The sequence below is a fragment of the Antedon mediterranea genome, chromosome 2 (assembly GCF_964355755.1).
Source record: "Antedon mediterranea chromosome 2, ecAntMedi1.1, whole genome shotgun sequence".
In the NCBI taxonomy this organism is placed as follows: Eukaryota; Metazoa; Echinodermata; class Crinoidea; order Comatulida; family Antedonidae; genus Antedon; species Antedon mediterranea.
In genome coordinates, this window is record NC_092671.1 from 13,910,294 (window position 1) to 13,934,397 (window position 24,104).

At 31.9% G+C, this 24,104-nt stretch overlaps 2 protein-coding genes and 1 long non-coding RNA gene across 4 annotated transcripts in view; 1 reads left to right on the forward strand and 2 right to left on the reverse strand.

The window, feature by feature from the left end:
* LOC140040477 (sodium-driven chloride bicarbonate exchanger-like) overlaps positions 1–17,578 on the reverse strand; it is a 42,298-nt gene extending 24,720 nt beyond the window's left edge. The window contains exons 1-6 of one of the 2 annotated variants that reach the window (XM_072086455.1): positions 17,306–17,578; positions 11,182–11,266; positions 9,143–9,319; positions 6,242–6,413; positions 775–935; positions 311–523 (exon numbers count right to left, since the gene is read on the reverse strand). In XM_072086455.1, coding sequence (XP_071942556.1) covers positions 311–523; positions 775–935; positions 6,242–6,413; positions 9,143–9,319; positions 11,182–11,266; positions 17,306–17,353 — 856 coding nt within the window. In that variant the 5' untranslated portion in view covers positions 17,354–17,578. Of the gene's footprint in view, positions 1–310; positions 524–774; positions 936–6,241; positions 6,414–9,142; positions 9,320–11,181; positions 11,267–16,055; positions 16,126–17,305 lie in introns of those variants that run through there. The other variant, XM_072086457.1, reaches the window with a different exon arrangement.
* Positions 1–24,104, forward strand: part of LOC140040484 (small ribosomal subunit protein eS26) — a 375,295-nt gene that overhangs the window by 251,859 nt on the left and 99,332 nt on the right. The gene's annotated exons all lie outside the window — the stretch shown is intronic.
* LOC140039949 (uncharacterized) lies at positions 18,917–19,464 on the reverse strand. Its single transcript, XR_011842673.1, has 3 exons — positions 19,440–19,464; positions 19,075–19,143; positions 18,917–18,972 (listed from the first exon to the last, which is right to left on the reverse strand). It is a non-coding gene; the product is annotated as an uncharacterized lncRNA (long non-coding RNA).

Here is a 24,104-nt window from a genome sequence, read left to right on the forward strand (position 1 = left end):
CAATAATACATAATAATGTTATAAATATATAATACATTGTTCTTCAATAGTGAAGAATCATAGTTTTTAACAACCCATGAATATAGGTACACATTAGCTTAGGGTGCGTGAAAAATATGGGTAGAAATAATTGTAATACTTTTTCCTCAATTTTTTTAAATATATAATAATTTTATAAATATAAAATAAATTTTGTTCTTCAATAGTGAAGAATCATAGTTTTTAACAAACCATGAATATAGGTACACATTAGCTTAGGGTGAGTGAAATATATCGGTAGAAATAATTGTACTTTTCCCAATTTTTTTACCTTGTTCCATATTAGCATGATGATAGCTGCCTGACAGTGACCGTCCGATATCTACAAGCGACCTTATGCCTGGAAGCAAGCTGCCGTGTCGCTTAGAGTCTCGATGTTTCTTTTCGTATTGATGTCGATGACGACAAAGTAGCGCCTCTCGAACGTTGGATCTGTCTTCTTCATCAAGTTGACCAGATACAATAAATTTATCAAGAACAAGATCTATGGGGAAAGTGAACTTAGTGTTTGGTAATTCATTATTAAAACACAATTACACACTTGCCAACTTTGGCAAGTGGACATTATACGCCAGTGTGGCTTTAATATACATGTAACAATTGGAGTTCATTGAGGGGAAGAACACATGTTTATCAGGTAGAGTGTAGGCTGTCTAGCGTAATGTACTGTAGATATAAGAATTGACATGTCATTGACAACGTGAATAAATGTGAAAAGTTCAGTATCAAACATACCAGCAATTTGATCAAGATTCTCAGCATTCATATCAAGGCATACAGTACCAGTGAGAATGCAATTCCTTAGTTCAAACAAACTGTGTAGTGACAGTGTTGAAATGTGCGGCTTACTCCAGCGATCTGCACCTTCCTCCACATCCTCTTCATATTTTATCCATCTTAAAAATATCAAATAAACAATTTGTAATAGAAACCAGAGCTGGGTTTCAAAAGGAGGTTAAATTATTTGGAATCAAGTTTCTTCAATTCAATTCAACGTAAACATTTATTTTCTTTCTTTCAATCAATAATAAAAAAATTGAATAAGGTATTAAAAAAAGTAAGTACGAATTTCAAATAATACATTTCATGAATATAATATATAAACACGACTGTATAACTATAGTATATAATGGAGGTATACCTCCATGAGTATATTGACACAAAATGTACAAATGTAAAAGTAAAGTAAAATGATTTTACATAACAGGACACATTCTGTTTTGATCCTCCAAAATAATTTGGGTTAAATACTATGAATCTAGTTATAATATTTTATTTCATGATTCAGTTTACATTATTACATACAGTACAGTAAAAAAATCAAGAAACAACAAATAAATAAATTCAATTTCAACTGTTAAATTCGCTGAGGTTTGAGGACAGATGATTGTAATGATTAAATTAGTATCCCAGTATTTCTTGATTGGGCAAATTGAAGTTGAAGGAGTTTATAACTATAAACTAATGTCCACTATATCATCACTGACCAAGCAGACAAATTAAATAGAAAGTGAAGTATAGATGATGATAATGTTTATTTCAAAGTCAATCACTGCTTATGATCAAATTTTAATTTCATAGACGGACATCAAAATTCATTAAAAACGTATACTGTAATGTCCAGTATATCACTATTCATCTCCATCTAACTGAAAGATGCCTTTATCAGAGGTATTTATGACTATTATTTCTATTTATTCAGGAATTCATATTATTGATGAACATACAAATTAGAGTTGAAGTGTGCTGGACAAGTTGAGTGTCCAGACCACAACAGATGGACAAAGAAAATCAACAATGTTGATACCATATGACACAAGATAGAATGATCCTTAATGAACTAAACAATTAATAACAATACCAGTAAAAAAATGTTCCTTTCATAATTAAGGAAGCTATCCTATTTTATAACACATTAACAAAATTGAAAGCTAAAAAAATACAATTTTATTTTCAGAGAAATTATTAGGTACGTATATAACAAGTATGTATATCTGTGATTAACATTATTTATACTATGCAAAAATATGGTATTGCAGATGAATACAGGTTTTAACTTTATTGCGTGTCAAAAGGTGATCTGCCATAAAAGTGAAACATCAATAAATTATAAATAATTATTATTTTGGTCTATGCAACACATGCTTTCTAAAGGTTATTCAGTGGTGCAATGATAGTACTGTAAAATAATGTTGTAACTGTACAGACACCACGATTGAATATTGATTTTGGTAATTAAATATTTATGACAAGTTTTTTAGGGGATTTAAATGATCATAGTTTCAAACATTTTAACAAAAGGTTATATAGTAAACAAGGTGAATGCATGGTTAACTTTACATTATAAATTATAGATACTCAAGATGACCAGCAGTTTTTTTGATTGACTTACATTTGTCATGACAAGTGTTTGAAAATATCTAAATTGTCCACGCAACAAATTCTAATAAAGGTTATGTCATTAAAAGTAAATGTTACACAATGTGTAAGTTCCTTAGCACTTGATACTACAGTAGATTCATATCACACAATGTGTATAACGGGTTCACCATAAGGATAGTTATAATATATCACACAATGTGTGTACAGTACGGGTTCACCAAGGAAACTAGAGAGATACTGTGTTACACAATGACATGTACAGTATGCAGCTAAATAAATGACACACAATGTAACCAGAGCAAGTACAGTATTTACATGAATAAATATTATGTATGAAGTTCAATAAAGGCAAACAAGGCAAGGGCATAGCTACAGTACTACATATTCACCTGTACCTGTACAAGCAATATTATGTGACATTAACTTGCAGTTCATTAAATCAGTTTTTATTTTTGCACAACATTTATTTTAAGAACAGCACATTTTATTAGTGAATCCCAATGGACGCTAAATGAACTTAATGAATGAATGAACATCTGTATGACCCCTTGTACTGTATGCTGATATAGATGCTTTTTGATGAAGATTACATCAGAGCTGTGACAACATTACTGTATGTGATACTAGATAAATTATCATACGACATCAGGTGATCTATTAACTACTACAGATATAAGCTAAACAGGAAATAATAGTTAATAATGACCTATTATATTATGCAATAGTGTACAGTACATGGTTCAGGTAAGGTATCATCAATCTACAAATAGACCTAGGCAACGACCTGGGAGAACCATATTGTGTCCACAAACTGCTAAAATTGTGTCAGTGAATAAAGTGAGGAAGCATCACAATGTCCCCACATGTGCACAATGAATTACAGTATTATGACGTAACTAATTCACAAGTCCTATTGTGCAGGCTGTCGCAAATTGAATTGCAGTTCGGATATTAACAGGTACAATAGTGACAGTGGCGTCTTAGGGCCTGTTAAGACCTACGGAGTTATGCTTTCGTATTGTACGCGGCGTACAACTCCATAGGTCTAAACCAGAAAAAGATTAGTGGAAGCCACCTCGTACGGCACTACTCTTTCGTTCGTTACGACAGCTCAAGGTACAAGATTAGTGAATGCTGCTTACGATACGAAAGTCATGCATCAACGATTTTGACCTCTAACCAATCAAATTTACTCCTGCATACCACATGTTCGCCTAAATCGGTGACACTTCAGTTTGAAACGAAAGCGTTTAGGCAAATCTGAACACTTTTCTGTTACGACGCTAATTATAATATGACATTGCTTGCGATACTAAAGCATAACTCTATAGATCTGAAAATACCCTAAATTTAAACTGTGGAGGTATGTAGTCCTCTCAAGTTATTATCTATTATTTTTAGAAAATGTTAACTGTATTTTGTTTTTATTTGAGAAATAAAAATTATTGATTGATTGATTGATTGATTGAAGTGAACTTGCAAGAGGCCGCACTGACTACCTTGTGTACAGTATATACAAGATTATTTATCATCTTTGTATTTATTCATGTGGACCATTTTGAAATTGGTCGGCCTATCCATGTTGACCATTTTACATAAAACCTCAAAACAAGACTTAAACTGGACATCAATCCCACTGATCATGAATGACTATAATATATTATAAAGAGTATGGACCAAAATAGACAACTATTACAATAGACTATATAACCTATTAACTGTGTATCATTGATTGATTGACCTCTTAGCCAGACTGATGACAGTGTGTAAATGTTAAAAGGTTGAACCAGATCAGATTGCTTTAAAAGTCTCATTGTACATGCTTCTATATTTCTGTACTTTATAATAAAATATTAGTTCACTACAGTAAGTCATTACTGTAATAATTAATTCTAGTATAGTGAGCATCAAAAGTTGCTCTGTTTTTTATTTTCTGAATGAAAAAACGTAGCCTTATAATATTTACTGTAGGTATATTGAATTGAATAATATGGTCCTGATATATAGAGTATTCATTTGTCCATTATCCAAAAATCATTTAAATACTGTACAGTAACCGTAACCCCTTTTTTCAGTTCAAAATCCTTTATCTTTTAAGTTGGCCTAAAATATTATTTGTACAGTACAGTAGTTAATTACAGTATATAACGTGCAGTATCTGGTAATCATCACTCATAAAAATAAAAGCTCCTAGAGTCCTACTGTAATTATAAGTCTCAAAATGATATGTTACTAGTGAGCAAATATGGAATTCTATTTTTAATGAACATTTCAGCAATCAGCAATTTAGTTTAAAAAAATAAACCAAATATAGATAATCATTCAAAGTGAGGGTACAGTATGTCAATTGTGTATAAATTGTGTACTGTACAGTACATAAAATGAATGTTTACTGTTTACTGTAAGATGAATGGGGAGAATTATTGAGGCAGAGCTGTTGAATACATACAGTACTGTAGGACAGGTAACCTTTCAACAAATTAAAATATTCTCAACATTCAACAAATATAAACATTCATTTTTATTTATTAATTGAAATGGGAGAAAATAATGCACAGACCATCGTACTGTAATATCAATATCTTCCACAAAATTAAACTTGTTCTAGCAGTTTGAATTTTACTCCATGGTTAACCCATGGAAAGCACATTTTGCATTACGCTAATGCTTTTTTAAATGTGTATTTTCTAAAAGTAGCTATAAAGACTTAGTACATATTAATACTTTAAAGAGAAGCGACATTTGTATAATTCGCTAGTCTATTAGTCTGACTATTACTGTATTATCTTTTATTAATCTATATTAGTTCTGTTCAAGTGTGCCAAAGACAAATTTATTCATTACTTTTTCAATATAGATAATCATCACTTTAGTGAAACTGTATTTCACACACCTAATACAATGGGACCTACATGTTTTTCCCTTCTGTCTTTTGTGGTGTAAAAGTATCAACTTATTACAAAAAGCAGCACCTTGGTCTGTACATTGCCTAGAGTGACACATGATCAAAAACCTTAGCGCTAGAATAGTTGGAGCATGGAGGAACAGGATGGAAGAAGTAGTGAGATGGTGTAGCAGCCTAAAATGAGGGACAGTCAGTCACCCTTGGAAGAGGGAAAAAGCTGACTCAAATAAAAGATGATATAACCAAAATTTCAATTTAGCCAGTAAATATAAATTGATTTTCAGTATTTGTAGTAATTTAAAATAAAAGACATCAAATCAACATAATGAAAATTTGAGGAGATACTTCATACTTAATGAGAAAACTTATCGAGATAATTCTATGAATAGAACAGTATGCTCGTAAATGTATTTTTTAAATGTTGTTTTAATCAGGTTTAAGATATAGCATATTGCTATGAACAGAAGGGATTGGTCAATGATTTCAAGGAATTGATTATCAACAATTTGTATTTGTAATATTTGTATAGTGGTAATAACCAAAGCGTACAGTAAAACAGATACAGTTAACATCCCCGTTTTGTACAAGAGTGTCCAGTTTTTGCCTGTAGAAGAGTGTTCAGTTTTGTGCCTGTACAAGAGTGTCCAGTTTTGTGCCTGTACAAGAGTGTCCAGTTTTGTGCCTTTACAAGAGTGTCCAGTTTTGTGCCAGTCCACAACATTTTTATTATTACAATTTTATTTCCTTGTGGATGCAATATTAATTCAAAATGCAACCAGGTGTCAAGTTAATTAAACGTCAGAATATCATTACCATTTCAAATTTGTCAACTATTATTTTATTAATATAAAATATAAGCAGCATAATGGTAATGATGAGTTATAAATTAAAAAATAAAATGTTTTTTCCTCTCACCTGGCTGTTTCTTTCCATTCTGGTAATTCCCCATCACCCCCCTGGTATAGCTCATCCATCTCTGTAAACACGTCATGTATTTCATGCTCACCATCCTCACCGTTTTCATCCTCACCTAATATGAAGCGTACTCGTTCTTTCGGTTGCTCAACGTACTCTGTACATGGTGGCTCTAAGAGAAAATAATTTAAAGTTTGGTAAAACAAACATCATAAAGATTATATTTTTAAATGCGAAAAGAAAGTTTTTGGCTTCATTTAGGGTTAGTGTTAAAAATGATTGTAACCATAGGAAACAATATTTCGCACTAACAACTAGAATTAGCATAATTTGTATAAAACCAGACATAATACAGTAGACTAGCTTAAAGCATCTTTCACACCAGCTCCAGTCCGACTCCCGCAATTAAAATTCCTCTTAATTTCTCAACGCAGCTACAGTGTATGTACAGTATGGGCCAATCTTCCACACACTATGTGCTCCACATCACCCTCTTAAATAATTCAATAAATAAAATCAGTAGTAGAGGCCTACAATATTTATTCTCAAAACATTGCTTTATTTTTTTTCTTTACATTCTTATTATTTAGGTGATTGATGATGAAGTCTCAATTATATAAAAGTTGATGAATGCTTTGATACTAAATACAGTTGTTTTTATTGCAGTTGTACTGTACTTAGCATGCATACTAATTACCTATGTACGTCACTGAGAGCTACCTTCATCATATCACATTATATAATTAATAAATTGTATGATTACTATGGTAACTAAAGAGATCTTTTATCATAAAATTATCTAGGGTCTGTCCCGTCAAACTACTGTAGACATTTTTAATGAGTTTGTTTTCACAGACAGGAAGTACTACTGTATCATTTACAGATTTGAAAAACAGAAAGAAAACTGGTATATTTACAACAACATAATCCTTCATCTCATACTGTATCTATTGACAACAACAATGGTTAGTAGAAGTACTGTATTATTGTTATAGAAATCAATGGTATTTTAGTACCTGGGATGCTTCAACCAGTATCTTTTAATGTTAGTGTCAGCAGGAGAGGATCTTTTGTAACAGAATCCTACAGAAGTGTCATATTAAACCTGAACTTTAGTATTTATTCTGTTGTTGTACATTAGTCCATAATTATGCTTCAATTTAATTCTGCTTGCGGCAATAAAATTGGACAAAAAAATTTACTGTATACTGCAGTATTGTTCATGCGCATGTACTGTAGACACTGTAGTACTGTAGAGCGTAATGTGCACAGCCATACAATAAGCAGGGAGTTGTAAAATAAAAGGAGAGAGTACGAAATAACTTCCTTTGAAGGTACTGTATGATCGCCGCCGACTCTATAAAACAGTCATTAAATGAATTATCTAAATTGGATTAAAACAGTAAATCATGAAATTCAACCAACTCAAGGCTGGTAGTTGGATATCAAAAGTCACACCGCGTCACCAGAAATGACGCGCCTCAGCTAGCTTTTGGCTGCTGCTCCACATGTTGTTGTCGCGGTGTTTTGATGCTTTTCTCGCATGCGTACAATGGCAGTTTACAGTAGAGATGAGTATTTAGTTGGTTCTGATTTACTGTAAGTGATTTGAGTGATTTCAGCGATTACGAAAATGAAATAGAGACGATCGGCATTAACGATGACACCAATACAGTATGTGTGTCTGCAACGAAGTTGGAACAAAAAATATGTTAAATTGCGATGGAAAGTCTTGTTCAACTGGATGGTTTCATTTTATTTTACAACTCCTTGCAATAAGTAAGCAATATTGTAGTAGTGAATGTCATTCATACCTGTACAGTATACAGAACTGTACAACAGAAGGGGAGAATTTGATCAGTCCCACAAAAAAAAACTAAACAATAATTGTTAATTAACCTTGAAGTTCATTTTTCAAAAGTACTGTATTAACAACCGAAGACACTGGTCAGACATTATCACTGGTATCATAAAATGTCAGACTTTTCTTAATAATTATGCGATTTTTAAAATAAACTTCAGAGTATCGACTGTATTATCTATCATCAATGCTTTACCAATTCATTGTATGCTGCAGTTTGTATCAACAATACTTTTTGATTATATCAATATTAAATGTTTGTTTTCTGGTAGGTGATTGAATTGAGTTATTTTTACTATCCACTAAAGATTTTTACGACATTCTAAGAACACAGAAACATTTCGATTCTGAGAGTATGCTATAAAAAAGCATGATATAATAATCGGCCTCAATGTAAGTATATTTAATTTGAATTCTCACAGGCACATTAAATAAGTATACTGTACATACGAAGTATAAACTAACAAAAAATGGTAAATACTGTAGTAGAAAATCAAAGATTTGATGGTAGAAGTTTTCCCAGATAAGGACTTAAAACTAGAGGTCCAGTGTACACAATATCATGTGCAGTTTATAAGAACCCAATTTCCATAAAATGTCCTTACGCTTTAACTAGTGATAACAAATACAGATAAGATAATTCCATTTCTAAATTCAAGATAAAAACATATGGAAAGCACTCCATAATTAGAACCTTTATCTAATTTCTACTTAATTGTCAGCTGTGATAGACCGCCCACATAATTCACTACCTTTTACTATAAATATGCTTAATCTATTTCCTCTATAATTAGCTAGAAATCACAGAGAATAGCAAAGTGCTAGTAGGTTAATGAAGCCTAAGTTCAGAATGGGTTAACATAATTTCCTACCTAACATGGTAAATAGCTCAGTTGGTGTGACGAATTTCCTCTGCGAGTACATTTAAATGTATCATGTACATAGGTGTCCTGGGTGAAAGTGGTGGGCAGGGTGCCACTTGGCTGGTTCAACATAGAGTTAAAAATTATCATGACGCGATGCCTAATATTATGACTCACCTACTGGTGTTGCCCTCGTTGTTGGTGGAGTTGCTCCTCCAATCTGTATAGATATCCCATTGCCATCATCATGGTCAACATCTCCGTTACCTTTCTTCTTCTTACTTCGGTGCTTATGTTTGTGTCTATTTTTAGATTTTAAAGGTATGTGAACGCCAACAAACACAGCACGATGTCCTAAAATAACACAATATGGAATACATACAGTATAAATTAAAGAATGTTTTTAATCGAGAAAAAAAAGTGTGTAAACTGACAAATACAGTAGGGCCCCCCAAGTCTATATAAAAAAGGTGAATTTCGAGTCCTGATGGGTAAGTATTCTCTACAGAACCAAAGTAATCACAAGAGTATTTCTTTCTTCTTTATAATACTGTACATGTGACCACCAGTCGGTATTGAAAAAGCAGAAACACAAGAAAACACCTACCACACCCCTATTACATGGGAAGGATGGAAGGACAATCAAAGGTGATAATTGTCTACAATACACTAAATAACAGTAAATTATTTACTGTTGAAAACTTAAGTTTTGGATTATTTTTTTGAAGAAAATAATTAACAAATTCAAATAATTTAAATTGCAACATATAGTACTGAAAACCGCATTTGATAATTAGACACACAGTATACAGTAGGTACAGTATATGTACCTGTATACTACTGTACATTACTAACTGTTAATCAAATAAAAAAAAAACTTATCTGTACAGTACGGATAATAAAACTCTAGGTACAGTATACAGTACTGATGATATTCAGTTAGTTCAAATACATCAAGAAACACAAAATGAATATTTTCAGCAAAAATAAACTGCTTTGTCATCTACAGTACACTTAATAGATTGAGAGATTTTCAATGATAACGCCTTATTATTAACCTTGTTCAAAAAATATCAGATAATATAAAAATCTATACCACCACCCTTGAAAATGAATAAACATTATGCTTATGACAATTAAGCTAGTACTCTACAGTAGGTAGTATTTCAGATTATTTATCAATGATAGTCAAACACAATATATCAAAGAGTAAACAGAACAAACATCATGGCTGTGTATTATTTTACGGATTTATTTGAATTAATTATTCATTCAACTAGTTTAGCTCAGTTATCAATTTGAATAAAATATTAAACCGGAATTACTTTATGATAACACACAAAGTTGACAATTGAATTTAAATAAAAGATGCAACCTTAATAACAATAACATACTATTAATGACAAACCTATAGTAACTCAGAGAAATTATTCCATAAACTTAAATTACAGATTTATTTAAGGAAATGTTTACCATCATTGATTAAAGGCAATATTAATTTGAGATTTTTCAAAAGAAATTTACAAAAGATGTGAACTTTGAAAATAAAGAAAGTTCTTGTTTTTTTCTAACAGCAAGCAAGTGTACATTTCACCCGAGTCATTCACTTTGAATGCATAATGCTTGATTTCTAGATGACACAGGGCTGTGAGAGATGGGCTATTGAGATGACACAGGGCTGTGAGAGATGGGCTATTGAGATGACACAGGGCTGTGGGAGATGGGCTATTGAGATGACACAGGGCTGTGAGAGATGGGCTATTGAGATGACACAGGGCTGTGAGAGATAGGCTATTGAGATGACACAGGGCTGTGAGAGATGGGCTATTGAGATGACACAGGGCTGTGAGAGATGGGCTATTGAGATGACACAGGGCTGTGAGAGATGGGCTATTGAGATGACACAGGGCTGTGAGAGATGGGCTACTAAAAATAAAATACAAACCATCTGCAACCGGGTACCCATTTATACACCTGGGTGGAGACAGACCAACATACTCTAAGTATCTTGCCTAAAGGATACAAACAATGCAGCGAGAGTTGGTTTCAAACTCACGATCTAATCCAATGTTCAACACACTGCATCAAACGCCCTCACCACACAGCAGAAAAACAGTACAGTGTTACTGTATAAGTAAACATTGTCATTAATTAGGTTTATGTAGTTCCACTATCACCAGGATCTCCAAGTTTCAGAACAAAAAATCAAAATTTACCTGCAATTTCGCCTTCCAAGTCACTCTGAAAATGCCTGGCCTGCTGGTTGCCTTGATCTACTACAGGTCCTGGATCTTCCATATCCTGAAAAAAAAAGGTAATTTACAGTGTTAAACTCTTCATCATACAGAGCAGGTGAAATCTAAATGATACTACTGTAAATGTATATCTACAGTATAAAGTTCAACAATACAATACTGTAGCTAATAGAAAATGAGACAAGGATATCATTAACATTACAGTGCTGAATTACTTCAGAAATCAATATACAATGACTTCTGAGAACTGAGAGTATAGCAGCCTTTAATACTTGATACTTACAGTACTTAAGTTTTCATTGCCCTAACCTTCATCAGCCCTGATCAACTATATACAGTACTATACACTGTACGATAAAACACACTCTAGACAGACTAAATACTTATTTGAACAGTTTGCAAGATAACAGTCTACATTACTGTACGTATATTTTTAATTCTGATATCAAGTTGGATGTCCTTTAGATCCGGTTCAAGAATACTTTATATTAGATGATTAAGCACTAACACAGTATTGAACAATTTAAAGGTTATTTAAATAAATCAACTTGAACATACTGTAAGTAGGCCTAACCGTTAAGGTGCATAGTACTGTACATTAATACAATGCTTTATTCCTCTGCTGATCAAAGTAATTTTATTCATTAATTTTAATTGCTTTTTAATAAACTGAACTACTGTAAGGTTACAGTAGTATACAAATCCAACAAAAGTATTAAGAATACTCTCAAGAACAAAGTACTGTAGTACTGTACATTACATTACATATAAAAAATACAGGATGTCATTATCAATATCATCAGGTGATAACAATAGCTTGAAATCCATTTTAAAAAGTTATTTCAACATGTATTTACTGCACAGTATTTCATCATTCTTTTATTTCATTTCTTGTGAGTGCTGAATAGTATCAGTACAGGTATGTACCATTGTGCAATACATTAATGTATGTTTTAAGTATAGTTGTGTTGTGTTTATTTATTCATTACTTATTTTTCTACTGCTCAATTGGTATTTCAGTATTCTGTATAAATAATAAGTAACTGTATTAGACAGGAAGAAAAAGACAATACTGTGGATTTAATCTGATTTTGACAATTTAAACATAATTTGTTCATGGAGGAGGATAAACCAAAAAACGTCCAGATTAGCAAATTCTTTTATAAAAGAAACAGTAAACAGAAATTTCCAAAAAACAAATAAGAAAACAATTCTCTAATCATTACCGACTAACAAAAATCCTCCTTGTGAGTACAGTACAGTACTGTAGTTCAATGTACTGAACTTTACATAGTTATTCATTCATTTTCATTCATTTATCTTTTTATTTCGGAATATCACGGTGACATAATATTATATCCATAGCAAAAGAGAGAAAAAAAATCTTAATCTAACAGCTCATAGAACAAAAACAAAGATATGTAAATATATAAAGTCAATGCAACAAAGCATTTCACTGTATGTGCATTCTTGACACATTAAGAACGTGGCGAGTAATGGCCATGATCAAGAAATTACTACTTGCGTTCACACGATTTTTAAAACTAAAAACAGATTTTCTAATGAACTCATCAAAGGATGGGACGTCATTTAAGACAAACATCATGCTTGCACTACAATGTCTAGGCTGCTTCAGCAGCAAACGTAAAGCATTACTTTCAGTGATCTCAGAGTGCTCTTACTATGTCTACTGATCTAAACCATAAGGTTTAACAGTACATGCTGACACAGTAACTCTTAAATAGATAACATTTAGTCTTAGTAGAACATTTTCCAAACTTTCTATTTAGAGAGTTGGCTCTAATGCAAATAGATCGATATTGACGTTTGATGTCACTTTCATCACTCAGATTATTGTACTGTGCATGCAGATGCAAAATTGTACTGTATGTACAGTATACAATGAGTCAATATGAAGAATATAATAAACTGTACTATTGAAATGGAATATGAAATGCAGAATTTTTTTTAAATACAACAATTACCTTTTTCTTGACCATGGTTAAATAAAATGAATAATGTAACAGTTTATTAAAAATCCTTGTGGAGTCTAGAGTACTGTAGTATTTCCAATAGTTACTGTATAACCATCAAACACATCAATCTGTCTTCTACAGTACTACAGTACAGTACTGTACACTATTTATCTAGCTACTGTACAGAATGTGTTTACTGATACACCTCAATGCACAGTCTGGTTTGCCGATTATTATGAAAAAGGATTTTGGTTTTTAAAGTTGACAACAAAAGAGCAAAAGTATTTTTGGCACTGTCATCTGGATTAACTAATAGATAAAAACTAAATCTACCTCCAAGCAGCTCTGCAAAGTCATGTATATTTGATGTACTTTTAAGATTAATTGTAAATATGCATTACTGCACATGTATTATTTTATGTCAGAATCAAAGATGTCAAAGGATAAAGTATCACAATTATTGACCTTATGAAATTTGTTCTTCCTTGAATTACAACAGGATTGAACAATGTAAGTTGTGCTTTGTTTCCTAATTCAGGCCATAGGAGTTTATATCCAATTAAGTTTTTAATACTGTAACTTCACAGCTTTATAATACCTTCTTATAGAACCTTGGTTTTTATTAATTCTGTATCAATCATAAATATAAAACAGGAAACAATGTGTATTAATGAATAAATAAATTGCACCAGGCAATTAGATTTGGATAGTTTAAGTTTGTCAATGAGATCCTGCTACAGTGTATCAGTTTTGTATCATTAAACATTCACTTGATTCAAGAGTATTTTGTTGATAGTATTATTGTTATGAAACAGACCTTTCTGGTTCTGCCCTTAAGTTACTAAAATCTGTAAAGCTAGCCTATGTACAGTAGTGTATAGGATAGGCTTAGATAGAGTACCTAACCTTTAAATTAAGAAACATGTACAGTACATACAGTATGCCTAGGCATACTTATAATACTAGCTACTGTAGTCTAAAATCCAACAGAAAAAGATGATAAGCAAAAACATAGTGTGTAGAGCATGTGGGTGCGCTGCGATAGTTTTTGCCTACAGTACAGTATATGCTTTATACACTTGTTTTTTTTCGATGGATTTTTTAGGCAATCAAAGCAATACAATGATGTACAGTACTGTAGGTCAATCTTTTGGCTACAACGTCATCTCTGCAAGATGGCTTCTGTAGCATAAAATCATGTATTGTATACACTTAGTTAAATGTTCTAGGGATGTTGACAACAATGTAAATTTACGCGATCCGATCTACAGTATTCAGTGCAAAAATGATGCAAAACCCTACTGTGGTAAATAAGATTCTTCTTAATTTGACCTTAAATTTTATATCCCATTGTAGAAGAGTTTATTTTTCACAAATATGTTATGTTATTAGGGGTCATACATTTTTAATGTAAAAAACTGATTAGGATTATTCCGAAATTGAAGACCACTCTCTATGTGTAATAAGAGATGTTGTTTGTTGTTGATGTTCTTGAAAGAAAGAAAAAGAAAGCATGTTAATAAAATCTAATTGACATTATTTTATATCATAAGCCCCCACCAGACGATACCACCAAGGGTAGATTTATGGAATACAGATCACTCCGGCCGCGCTTCACTCCGGCCGCGCTTCAATCCGGCCGCAGCTATGGAGCGCCCAATGAGTCTTTTACAACCGAGACACGTTTTTTGTAAAGAATCAAAATAAACATTTGTAATCATACAGTATATTTTTTCTCTTTCAGGATCACAACCACATTGCAAGTGTTCTAAATTAGGTCTAATGCTAAAACAAAATAATTTATGTGTTTTATCCAATGTAATAGGGTAGTATATTAATTGTAATGTGATTAAATAATGTAATTTATTGCAATGTACCCTATATGTCATATTATTTTTATCATATATAAATTAAAATATAAAATCATTGTAAATTGGACTGTACAAAAATGATATATTAATTCTTGATACAATTCCAGGTAACATTAATTAGACGGATATTTGATTATTTGAAATAAATTTATTAATAATAATATTGTAAATATTGTTATTAACTATAACAAACATCAATAATAATTGATTATTTGAAATAAATTAAAATTAAATGTAAAGCTATAAAAATAAATGTACATAGAAAGAAATTAAATATTGTTATTCAAGCATTAATTAGACGGGTATTTGATTATTATTTTATTATTGAATTTAATTAAGTTAAGTTTAGTTTGAAAGAAAAAGCAGTTCCAACTTCTTTGAATGTTATTGTTAATGAAAAAAGTAAAATTGTTGCTAATAAATATTCAACTAGTTCCATTTAAATTCACCAAGAATTTGTTATAACACTGAACAGTATAGAAAACGTAGATATGGGCGCTCCATACTAACGGCCCCTTTGCACAGGAAGTTGAATTGAATATATAGCGGCCGGAGTGCATAACATCGCGCTAAACTGATACGGCGGCCGGAGTGATCGGCTACCGATTTATGTAGGTAGATAGAATGACTGGTTGTTATTAGTTATAAAATATATAAATAAATCAATGCTTAACACTATAAAAAACAAGTATGAATTTGAAATGAACTCCCTAACGTCATCATATACAAATTATCCTAGGCCTATTCTGCGTCTTTTGTTTCACGAGGAAGTTTACCTTGCTTTCATCCGACGCTGGAGAGAGCGAACAGCAAGTCGTGAATTCTTGGTCTCATCTTCAGACATTTACCAATTCGCTAGGCCTAGCTAAATCTGCCAAATTACCTGTCAATTAATTCTTTTTTATAAAAATAAACAACAGTTAATTAAAGCTATATTTCTGACAAAATAACCATCGTAACATTTATTATAATTAGCTTAGTCTCATACCTCTATTTTATTATGTATTATTCACCTCATCAAAAATGATTGTTTTGGACCTCCGTGATATCATCAGCGCACACACACACACAATTCGAGAAACTCGAGCACGTTAAAACACACTTCGCTAGCTCACAACAGTTATTGCGGAATCGTCCATTATATACAAACAAAATACAGTTTTGTACTGCGTCTATTCAATTTAAATGTTCACAATAAAAACAAGACATCAATTATTATAGTTTTACGATATCTATTTTATTCAAGATATGTTATTGAGTAATGAAAACACAGGTCAATTCGTAAACAAGGTATTGTGTTACGCTTACCCCCAATCTAAAATTGGATTATCCCACAGTTTGTGTTGTGAATTTTTTTACACAGTATCAGAACAGCTGATTGGTGTACAATGGTTTTTTTCCGTGTGTCCTTTTGTGGCTTTTCTTAACCGGGTAGTACATTGTTCTATCTTTTATCCTTTTGTTCTTCTACTTCCACAATAACAAGGATAATAATATTAAGAAATTATTCCTTACTCTCATTTCTTACCAAATGTATTGACAACATCATGTATCATGTCTGATTTAGGAGGGGGCGTAATTCTCTACCTCAAAACATTATGATACATTTTTATGACGTACGGTGTGTGTTAGTATTAATACATTTACAGATCAATTAAGACAACGTATGGCACAATGGGTCATCATACACCCACGGAATTCAGAAACGTCCATTGGTCAAAAAAGTTTCATGCTTACAAAACCGCCATATGCCAAATGATGATCATGATCATGACGTTAGGCTAAAGGCTACATGACGATGTTGAAAATGATAGGACTTCAGATATCAACAATGATGACATGCTCCCAACTTTGATTATAAATTGTAACAACAAAGACATGAATAATATAATAATGATCGGCATATAAATATTGATCTATGAGTGGATGTATGCTGTCTGTACCGGTCGTATCTTAAGTATTATTTCAGAGAAAAAATTAAACGTGATCAAAGCTGCATAGAGATGTATTCTCTAGTGCAATTAGATAATAATTAAATGAAATCCTGATTAAACCGTCTTCTTAACGAATACGTCCGCATTCAATGATACAATTAATATTTTTCTTAATTCAATACGAAAATGCGTGATGCTGTCACACTGTAACATTTTCACATAAACGACCGGATCCTGCCCATCTTGATCTAATACAACGTCTATAAATAATATAATAATAACAATATACATTCATATTTCTTACCTTCTTGATTATAGACGTCGGTCGTGTTGGTTTTCTAGTTTCAGCCATTTTCAACCGATTCAACAGTATAATATACTTAGTGCTAATATACAGTTAAGTGCCAGATTCATCCGTAGAAAATGAAGTCGGATTTTTGCTAATCAACATCTAACATTAACATAACGTCTTCGATGAAAATATCATGCACTGCATTGGTTGCATACTGACATGGCTTCTAACATGATTTATAATCTGCTATCCCCGATGGCGGTCTTTTGAATACACTTTGGTGGTCGTCAAGATTTAATAAGATACAAAGTATGATATTCATGGTCAATTGTGTTTCTCTAAAGCAATCACCGCGCCTACTTATGCAGCTTTATCTCCAAAGTGTTTAAATACATTTTCAGATAACGCATATAGCAAACCAGGCTAAATAAATGCATTTCATTTTCATAAAACATGTGGAAAGAAATCGGTGTTTGCTAATATTCAAATAGGCTAAACGTGGCCTTGCCTTATACTATAGTGCAAACAAAAGTCCTGGCGGTTTTCTGGTGAAGAGTATAGGGAAACTTAGGCCTTATACCATGTTTAGGCCTATATTGTACTTTGGGATGGATAATTCGGGGTAGGCCTACTCAAACAAGGACGGCAACCCAAAATACTTCCATGAGAACAGAATCATTAGGTCCTATATGACACCATTTCATGTTAATCGGCCTAAAGTTAGATTTCCATTGATTGAGCATTCAAAGAAATTACATTTTTCTAAGCTCTGATGTTTCCAATTTGGACCAGAGAAGGACCGTTTTCTTTTTAGTAGCATTTTATTTTCCAAACATGAAATAATTGTACAGTATCTAAAGTATGGTATGCGTGGTCTATTTATGTGATGGCGCTGTGCTACTCTTCGTTTTATTTGTGATTACGTAATGCATGTATAACGTTATAATACGATTTTTGATTCAGGTACACTCGTCGTAACATGTCATCGTAATGACGTGCGAATTATCTGTGAACTGCATATACATGGCGTTAAACTGGGAGCGCTTTCATAATTATATGGATAAAGTAGGTCTATACAGACAAAAAAAAGAATTGAAAATGTATTCAGACTTTTTCATGTGATGTCACTTTAAAGAACAAGGTAGAAGACAACTAAAACAACAGTTAAGCAAATCATTATCAACTTTATTGGTTATTATACAGCACATTGTTATTGTGCACAATATTAAAGGTTAGGCCTATTTAGTTTGATATATAATTAGTTAATTTACCATATTTACTAATTCATTCTGACTAATTAATATTCAAATGTAGAAATTTCTTTTTAAAAGACCGACATTTACGATTCCACCTGAGATAAGAACTAGCATGTCAAAATGGTATAATAGAATAACAATAATAATAATAATATCCTTAAGTTAGTAAGTACATTTATGGTCATTTTTAAATATATATAAAAACATTTACATTGAAATTAATTGAACATTAAATCTCAATATTCATTTGTAGATATACTTAAATTTAACTTTTTTCTAAAACAAGTAGCCTAATACATGATTTAAGTGCAATATATAATATAGATTTTTCTTCTAAACTGATGTTATCAATTTAAATGCCTTTACTTTCAAAATATTTTTAATTCTGTATTCCACTTGCTTTGTAAGAGCTTTGCGGTCAATCTGAAAAAAAAACCCGCATACATTACACAGTTACTGACATTGTACATAATTATTCATATTCTCATCGCAATAATATTGGATGATGAATGTTAGTAAGCCTACCTTTCTAACATCAGTTGTCGTAAAATGATCGACTATTAGAACATAACCAGGTAAGTTTGCGTCTCGAACCTGAAAACAAACAAAATTTGCACCTTAAACATTACCGTAATTAATTTCCTTTTTTCGTTTTCTATAGATTGTTCGGCGCTTATAGAGGCGCTCTGCATTTTGCGCTGTATAAAATAAATCATAAAGCGTCGGCAGAACTTTAAGTTGTGTTGCTTAAAATTTGGAAAACACATCAATACCAGGAAAAGGTTTCTTGAAACTAATATTACTAACCTTTCCACTTTAAGTTGTGTTGCTAAAAATTTGGAAAACACATTAATACCAGGAAAAAGTTTCTTGGAACTACTGTTACTAACCTTTCCATTTAAATAGGCAACAATCTGCTCTCCATCAATAGTTATTTTCTGGTCTGTAATAATAATATTAAACGTGTTTACATTGTGTGATACTGTACCTAAATACACGTGTATGTAGGTGCAGCATCAGTCATTCAATAGTTATATTAATAAACTAATACAAATTTGTGCCGGGGTGTAATAGCTGGAAAAACATATACACATTTCGGGTGGGTGGTAAGCATTTTTTAACAAAACGAAAGAATCTGATACGTCTCGTCGAAAACAAACCTTATACATATGCAAACCTCCATTCCAAGATGTTCATCTGGCACTCCAATTACCTGTGGACAACACATACACTGGATAGTTTTGCCAATTTCAATGTTTTTTAGAACTTAAAATGTCGTCACAGAGTGTCGCCGTCAGCCGAAAAAATCAAATCAACATTATTCATTCCACAACCAGGTAAAAAATCTTTAAGACTGTATTAAATGTCAGTATTAAAATTTCAATTTCTGATTACTAGTACAATTCACAAAAATATCATATAGATAACAAGTATAAGTACGATTTGTTGTTAAATATATGTCATTTGTAATAATAATAAAAATAATATAATAAAAATAACTACAAATATCTCACCTGAACTTGGTTTATTGAAAGATGTTGTGAAAGAATATTTTCCATTGGAGCTGGGAACACCTTAGCCTCGCCTTTATTTATCAATTCCTATACACATACATATTTATTCAATTTGGATACTGTATAGTAATATTAGATTACTGAATGTTTAACAATGGACATTTTTTAACAAAAACTGGGGACTATAGTTATGGACACGTCTTGAACGTCACTTCTCTTCATCTACTAGTGCAACTAATTAGGTTACACCTCTCACCAACCTGGACTAAATAACAAATTGTCCATTATGTTCAAAATGTCCTTCCCTCTTTCAAACGTGCTACATAATTACTGTGTACTAATTAAATGTTACAGAAACTAACAAGTTGAAATAATTATACGTAATACCGTTTTTCTACCCCAAAATTACCAGATTTATCAAACACACCAGTTATAGTAGTAATAATTTATTTATATAATTATAATGACAAACAAATACCGTAATTGCAACACGAAAAATAAGTAGTCTCAATCACAACATTATACCCACCCCACCCAAAATATAATAGTAAACGTAATAATACCCTGTTTTAAACCATCCACGTGGTGCCAAAGCCTCTTTCGTACGTTTCTCGTCATCTAAATATTCCTTGAACATACCAGCAGAACGACACCACACCTCACCCACATTGCCAAGTGGTACACATATACCCTCATCATTAACAACTTTGATCTACAATAAAGATATTTACTAATCGGTTCACATTTAGTATAAATCTAGAGATATAGAGATGCATTAATTACAGCCTATATAACAATTAATATAAAAGGTCTAAATTACTTCAACATTTGCAAACGGGTTGCTCGGCAAATGGCGGAACTTCAACGAATCCCATGGTATCGAAGTTGTTAAGAACATTGCCTCTGTCGATCCATATGTCATCTACAAAAAAAAAACATATTACATATAGGCCTATAGATTATTTAGATCGACATGTCATTGTTGCGCGATACCTGACGACACATCTTAATTTCAGTAAAGAATATTTGCAGGTGAATGTACAATTTCTTACTATTACTTGGCAGTTAGATTTTCTTTCAAAGTTCTCCATCAGATCTACCGGTATACTCGATCCTCCAGTACTACCTGATAAGAACAAAACAACAATCAAAATGAGGATAGTCTATGTATTTTTCGTGCATAAAACATTATACTGGATATTTCATGTTATGTTTTCCAGTGGAAATGCTGTAACTAAAATATCAATGTTGTTAAATCGCCTCCGTTTCCCTTTTATTCCACATTGTTTATTTGCAGAGAAGTATTACTTTAAATTTTACGAAAGTAATTAAATACAAACTATTTATATATATATATAAACACAACAAGCATAGAAATAAATTCCAAACCACCCGGTGATACACTGAAAATTATTTAATTAATTTTTGAAACGATAAAGATGAGGAAATCTGTGAGAATGAGAAAAAGTCGCCCCAACCGAGACTCGAACTCGGACCGTCTGCTTGATATGCAGTTGCCCTAACCATTAGACCACTGAGGCTTTCATGGTATTGTTCTTTAACTCGATCGGATAACGACCCTATATATATATATATATATATATATATATATATATATATATATATATATATATATATATATATATATATATATATATATATATATATATATGAATGATACTAACACACAGTGAGCGAGCTTAAGTCGTATTTGCCAATTTCTTGGTAGTTCACAAAATGGTAAAAGTCGTTAATCAGAAAGAGTAGATCAGTGCACCTATGGTAAAGAATATAATAGTAAACGTATTGATTTAAAAATCAAAACAAATAGAGACATGGCAAATCATTCTTCTCTGCCTTATAATAATAACATGTTAAGGTTGAATGTGTACAGTGTAGGCTTAATAATCAGCAATTTGAAATGTTTAACAGTAATTATTATATAATTATAATGTAAATTTTGAGATACAGGTAGGCCTACTGTCTTCTTATATCGTTCTTGTAATGTTAAATTTCTTATTATATCTTATGTATGTTGTACAGTTGCTTAAGTTGGGGATAATAACATTTGAATGAATGAATGAGTAGACCTTAGTAAACCAAAGGGTCATTTTTTTCAATTTACATTAAAACAATGAACGTCATCGAAAAAGTGAGATATTCTCACCGTTATTAGGCTTTCACATTTATTATGTCGACGTTTATTATGTTTATCAAGTAGGCAGAACAATAATAACATTCTTACCGTTCATTTTGAATTGTTTCTAAAGTAGACTGAATGGTATAAGTTGGTGACGCAAGTACTGCAGTTATACCGACCACGAGAGGTGGCATTACCAAGGATACCTCTCCGCTAACGTGTGTAGAATTGCGGCCCAAATATCTGCGATTCTGCGATAATAACAAAAAGTAGTGACTACTATTATTTCTACAGTACCGGTACTTAAAACCAGTATTACTGTTAGAATTTGGAAGCATCTCTGATACACTCAGGCCATAAATAATTAAGTCAACACTTACTGGTTTGTCCTTCGTTTGGTCAATGTAGGATATCAACGCTTTACATCCATTGATAGCACTGAAATGTGTATGGACCACGAGCTTAGGGGGTCCTGTGGAACCCTGTTTAAAATAGAATGTAATACAATGTTCAGCGACATTAATGTGCATTTACTGTCTAATTCTACTAAATTGTGTCCTATACTTCCAATGGTATACAAATTATCATTGCAAATAATTTGCAAATAGTTTTAATAATGCTAACCATGGTGTTAAGCCTAATAAGCGAGTTACATCAGTAGCATGTCTTACCGATGTACTAAATATATCACAATCATCATCCGGGTTAACTTCATTTTTTCTTTGGCTGAACATTTCTTTGAATTTAGGTTCAAATCCGATTTTCTCAATCTCATCGAACGAATATGCACTGTTAACAACGAAAAGAATTATGATTAAACAATGTCAAAGATAGGCCTACAAAATTTAATTTTTTATATAGTAATTTTTTTTATAAATGAAAGGAAAATAATCTAAATGTAATAAGGCAATAAAGATGGCATGAGGAATAAAAATAGAACATTCAATTTATAGAAAGGAATAAAAAATGTTATATATAAAACAAAATTGGATTTACTATACCAGTACCTTTTGTTGTCTCCCACGCCAATGATAATACTTGGAAGTCTGAGTATATAATTTGAAACATTACCGTATCACATAATTATAATGAATGATATTTAACTTTTTTAAAATTAATAATTATTATGTTCATTAATCTACAATGGTACAATGCTTTGAAACATAAAATATATGATATATGCTGTATTTACCTTATTGTATTGTCGGAACATTCCTTGATCTCTTCCAACCTACTGACTAAGTCACTTGAATTTCTCCCTATCACAATTACTTTAGAATCAGTCTGTGTAAAACAGTAAAATAATCTTTTCAATGTAAAGGCAATACATTTCGTTTAGTCAAATCAACATACCACATAATGTGATACGAATGGTACAGCGAAATTAACTACAATTGCTATTTAACTAGGAATTGTGATATATAATTTCAAAATAAATTACACATGATGACAAATAGGCCTACTTACGCGGTGTAAGATGTCTTGTACGCTACTGTTAGTAAAGGTTGCACGAAGTCGAACCTATCAACAAATATAGAATATTTTTAGTGCTATACCAAAGAAGCCTCATATGCATCCATTCATTTTATTTCAAATATCTTCTATCTAAAATATTTAACATTGATTTGATGGACAGATATTGTTTTGTCAATAATAGGTGATGATGATGAAATAAGTAAGTCGTAAATTCTTACAGAAATAAGGCCAATAGATCTTGCAGCGGCTACGCAAAGTGGAAATTCCATGTGGACGTCTGTCCAAATGGCAAGTCTGTCACCTTTCTTCATGCCAAGAGAGAAAAGTCCAGCAGCTATGTTTTCAACCTAAATGTCAAGGTGCTTATTTGAGGCAAATCCTTCAAATTAGAACCTTCTAAAACTTGGCACAGTTATGCCTATTGT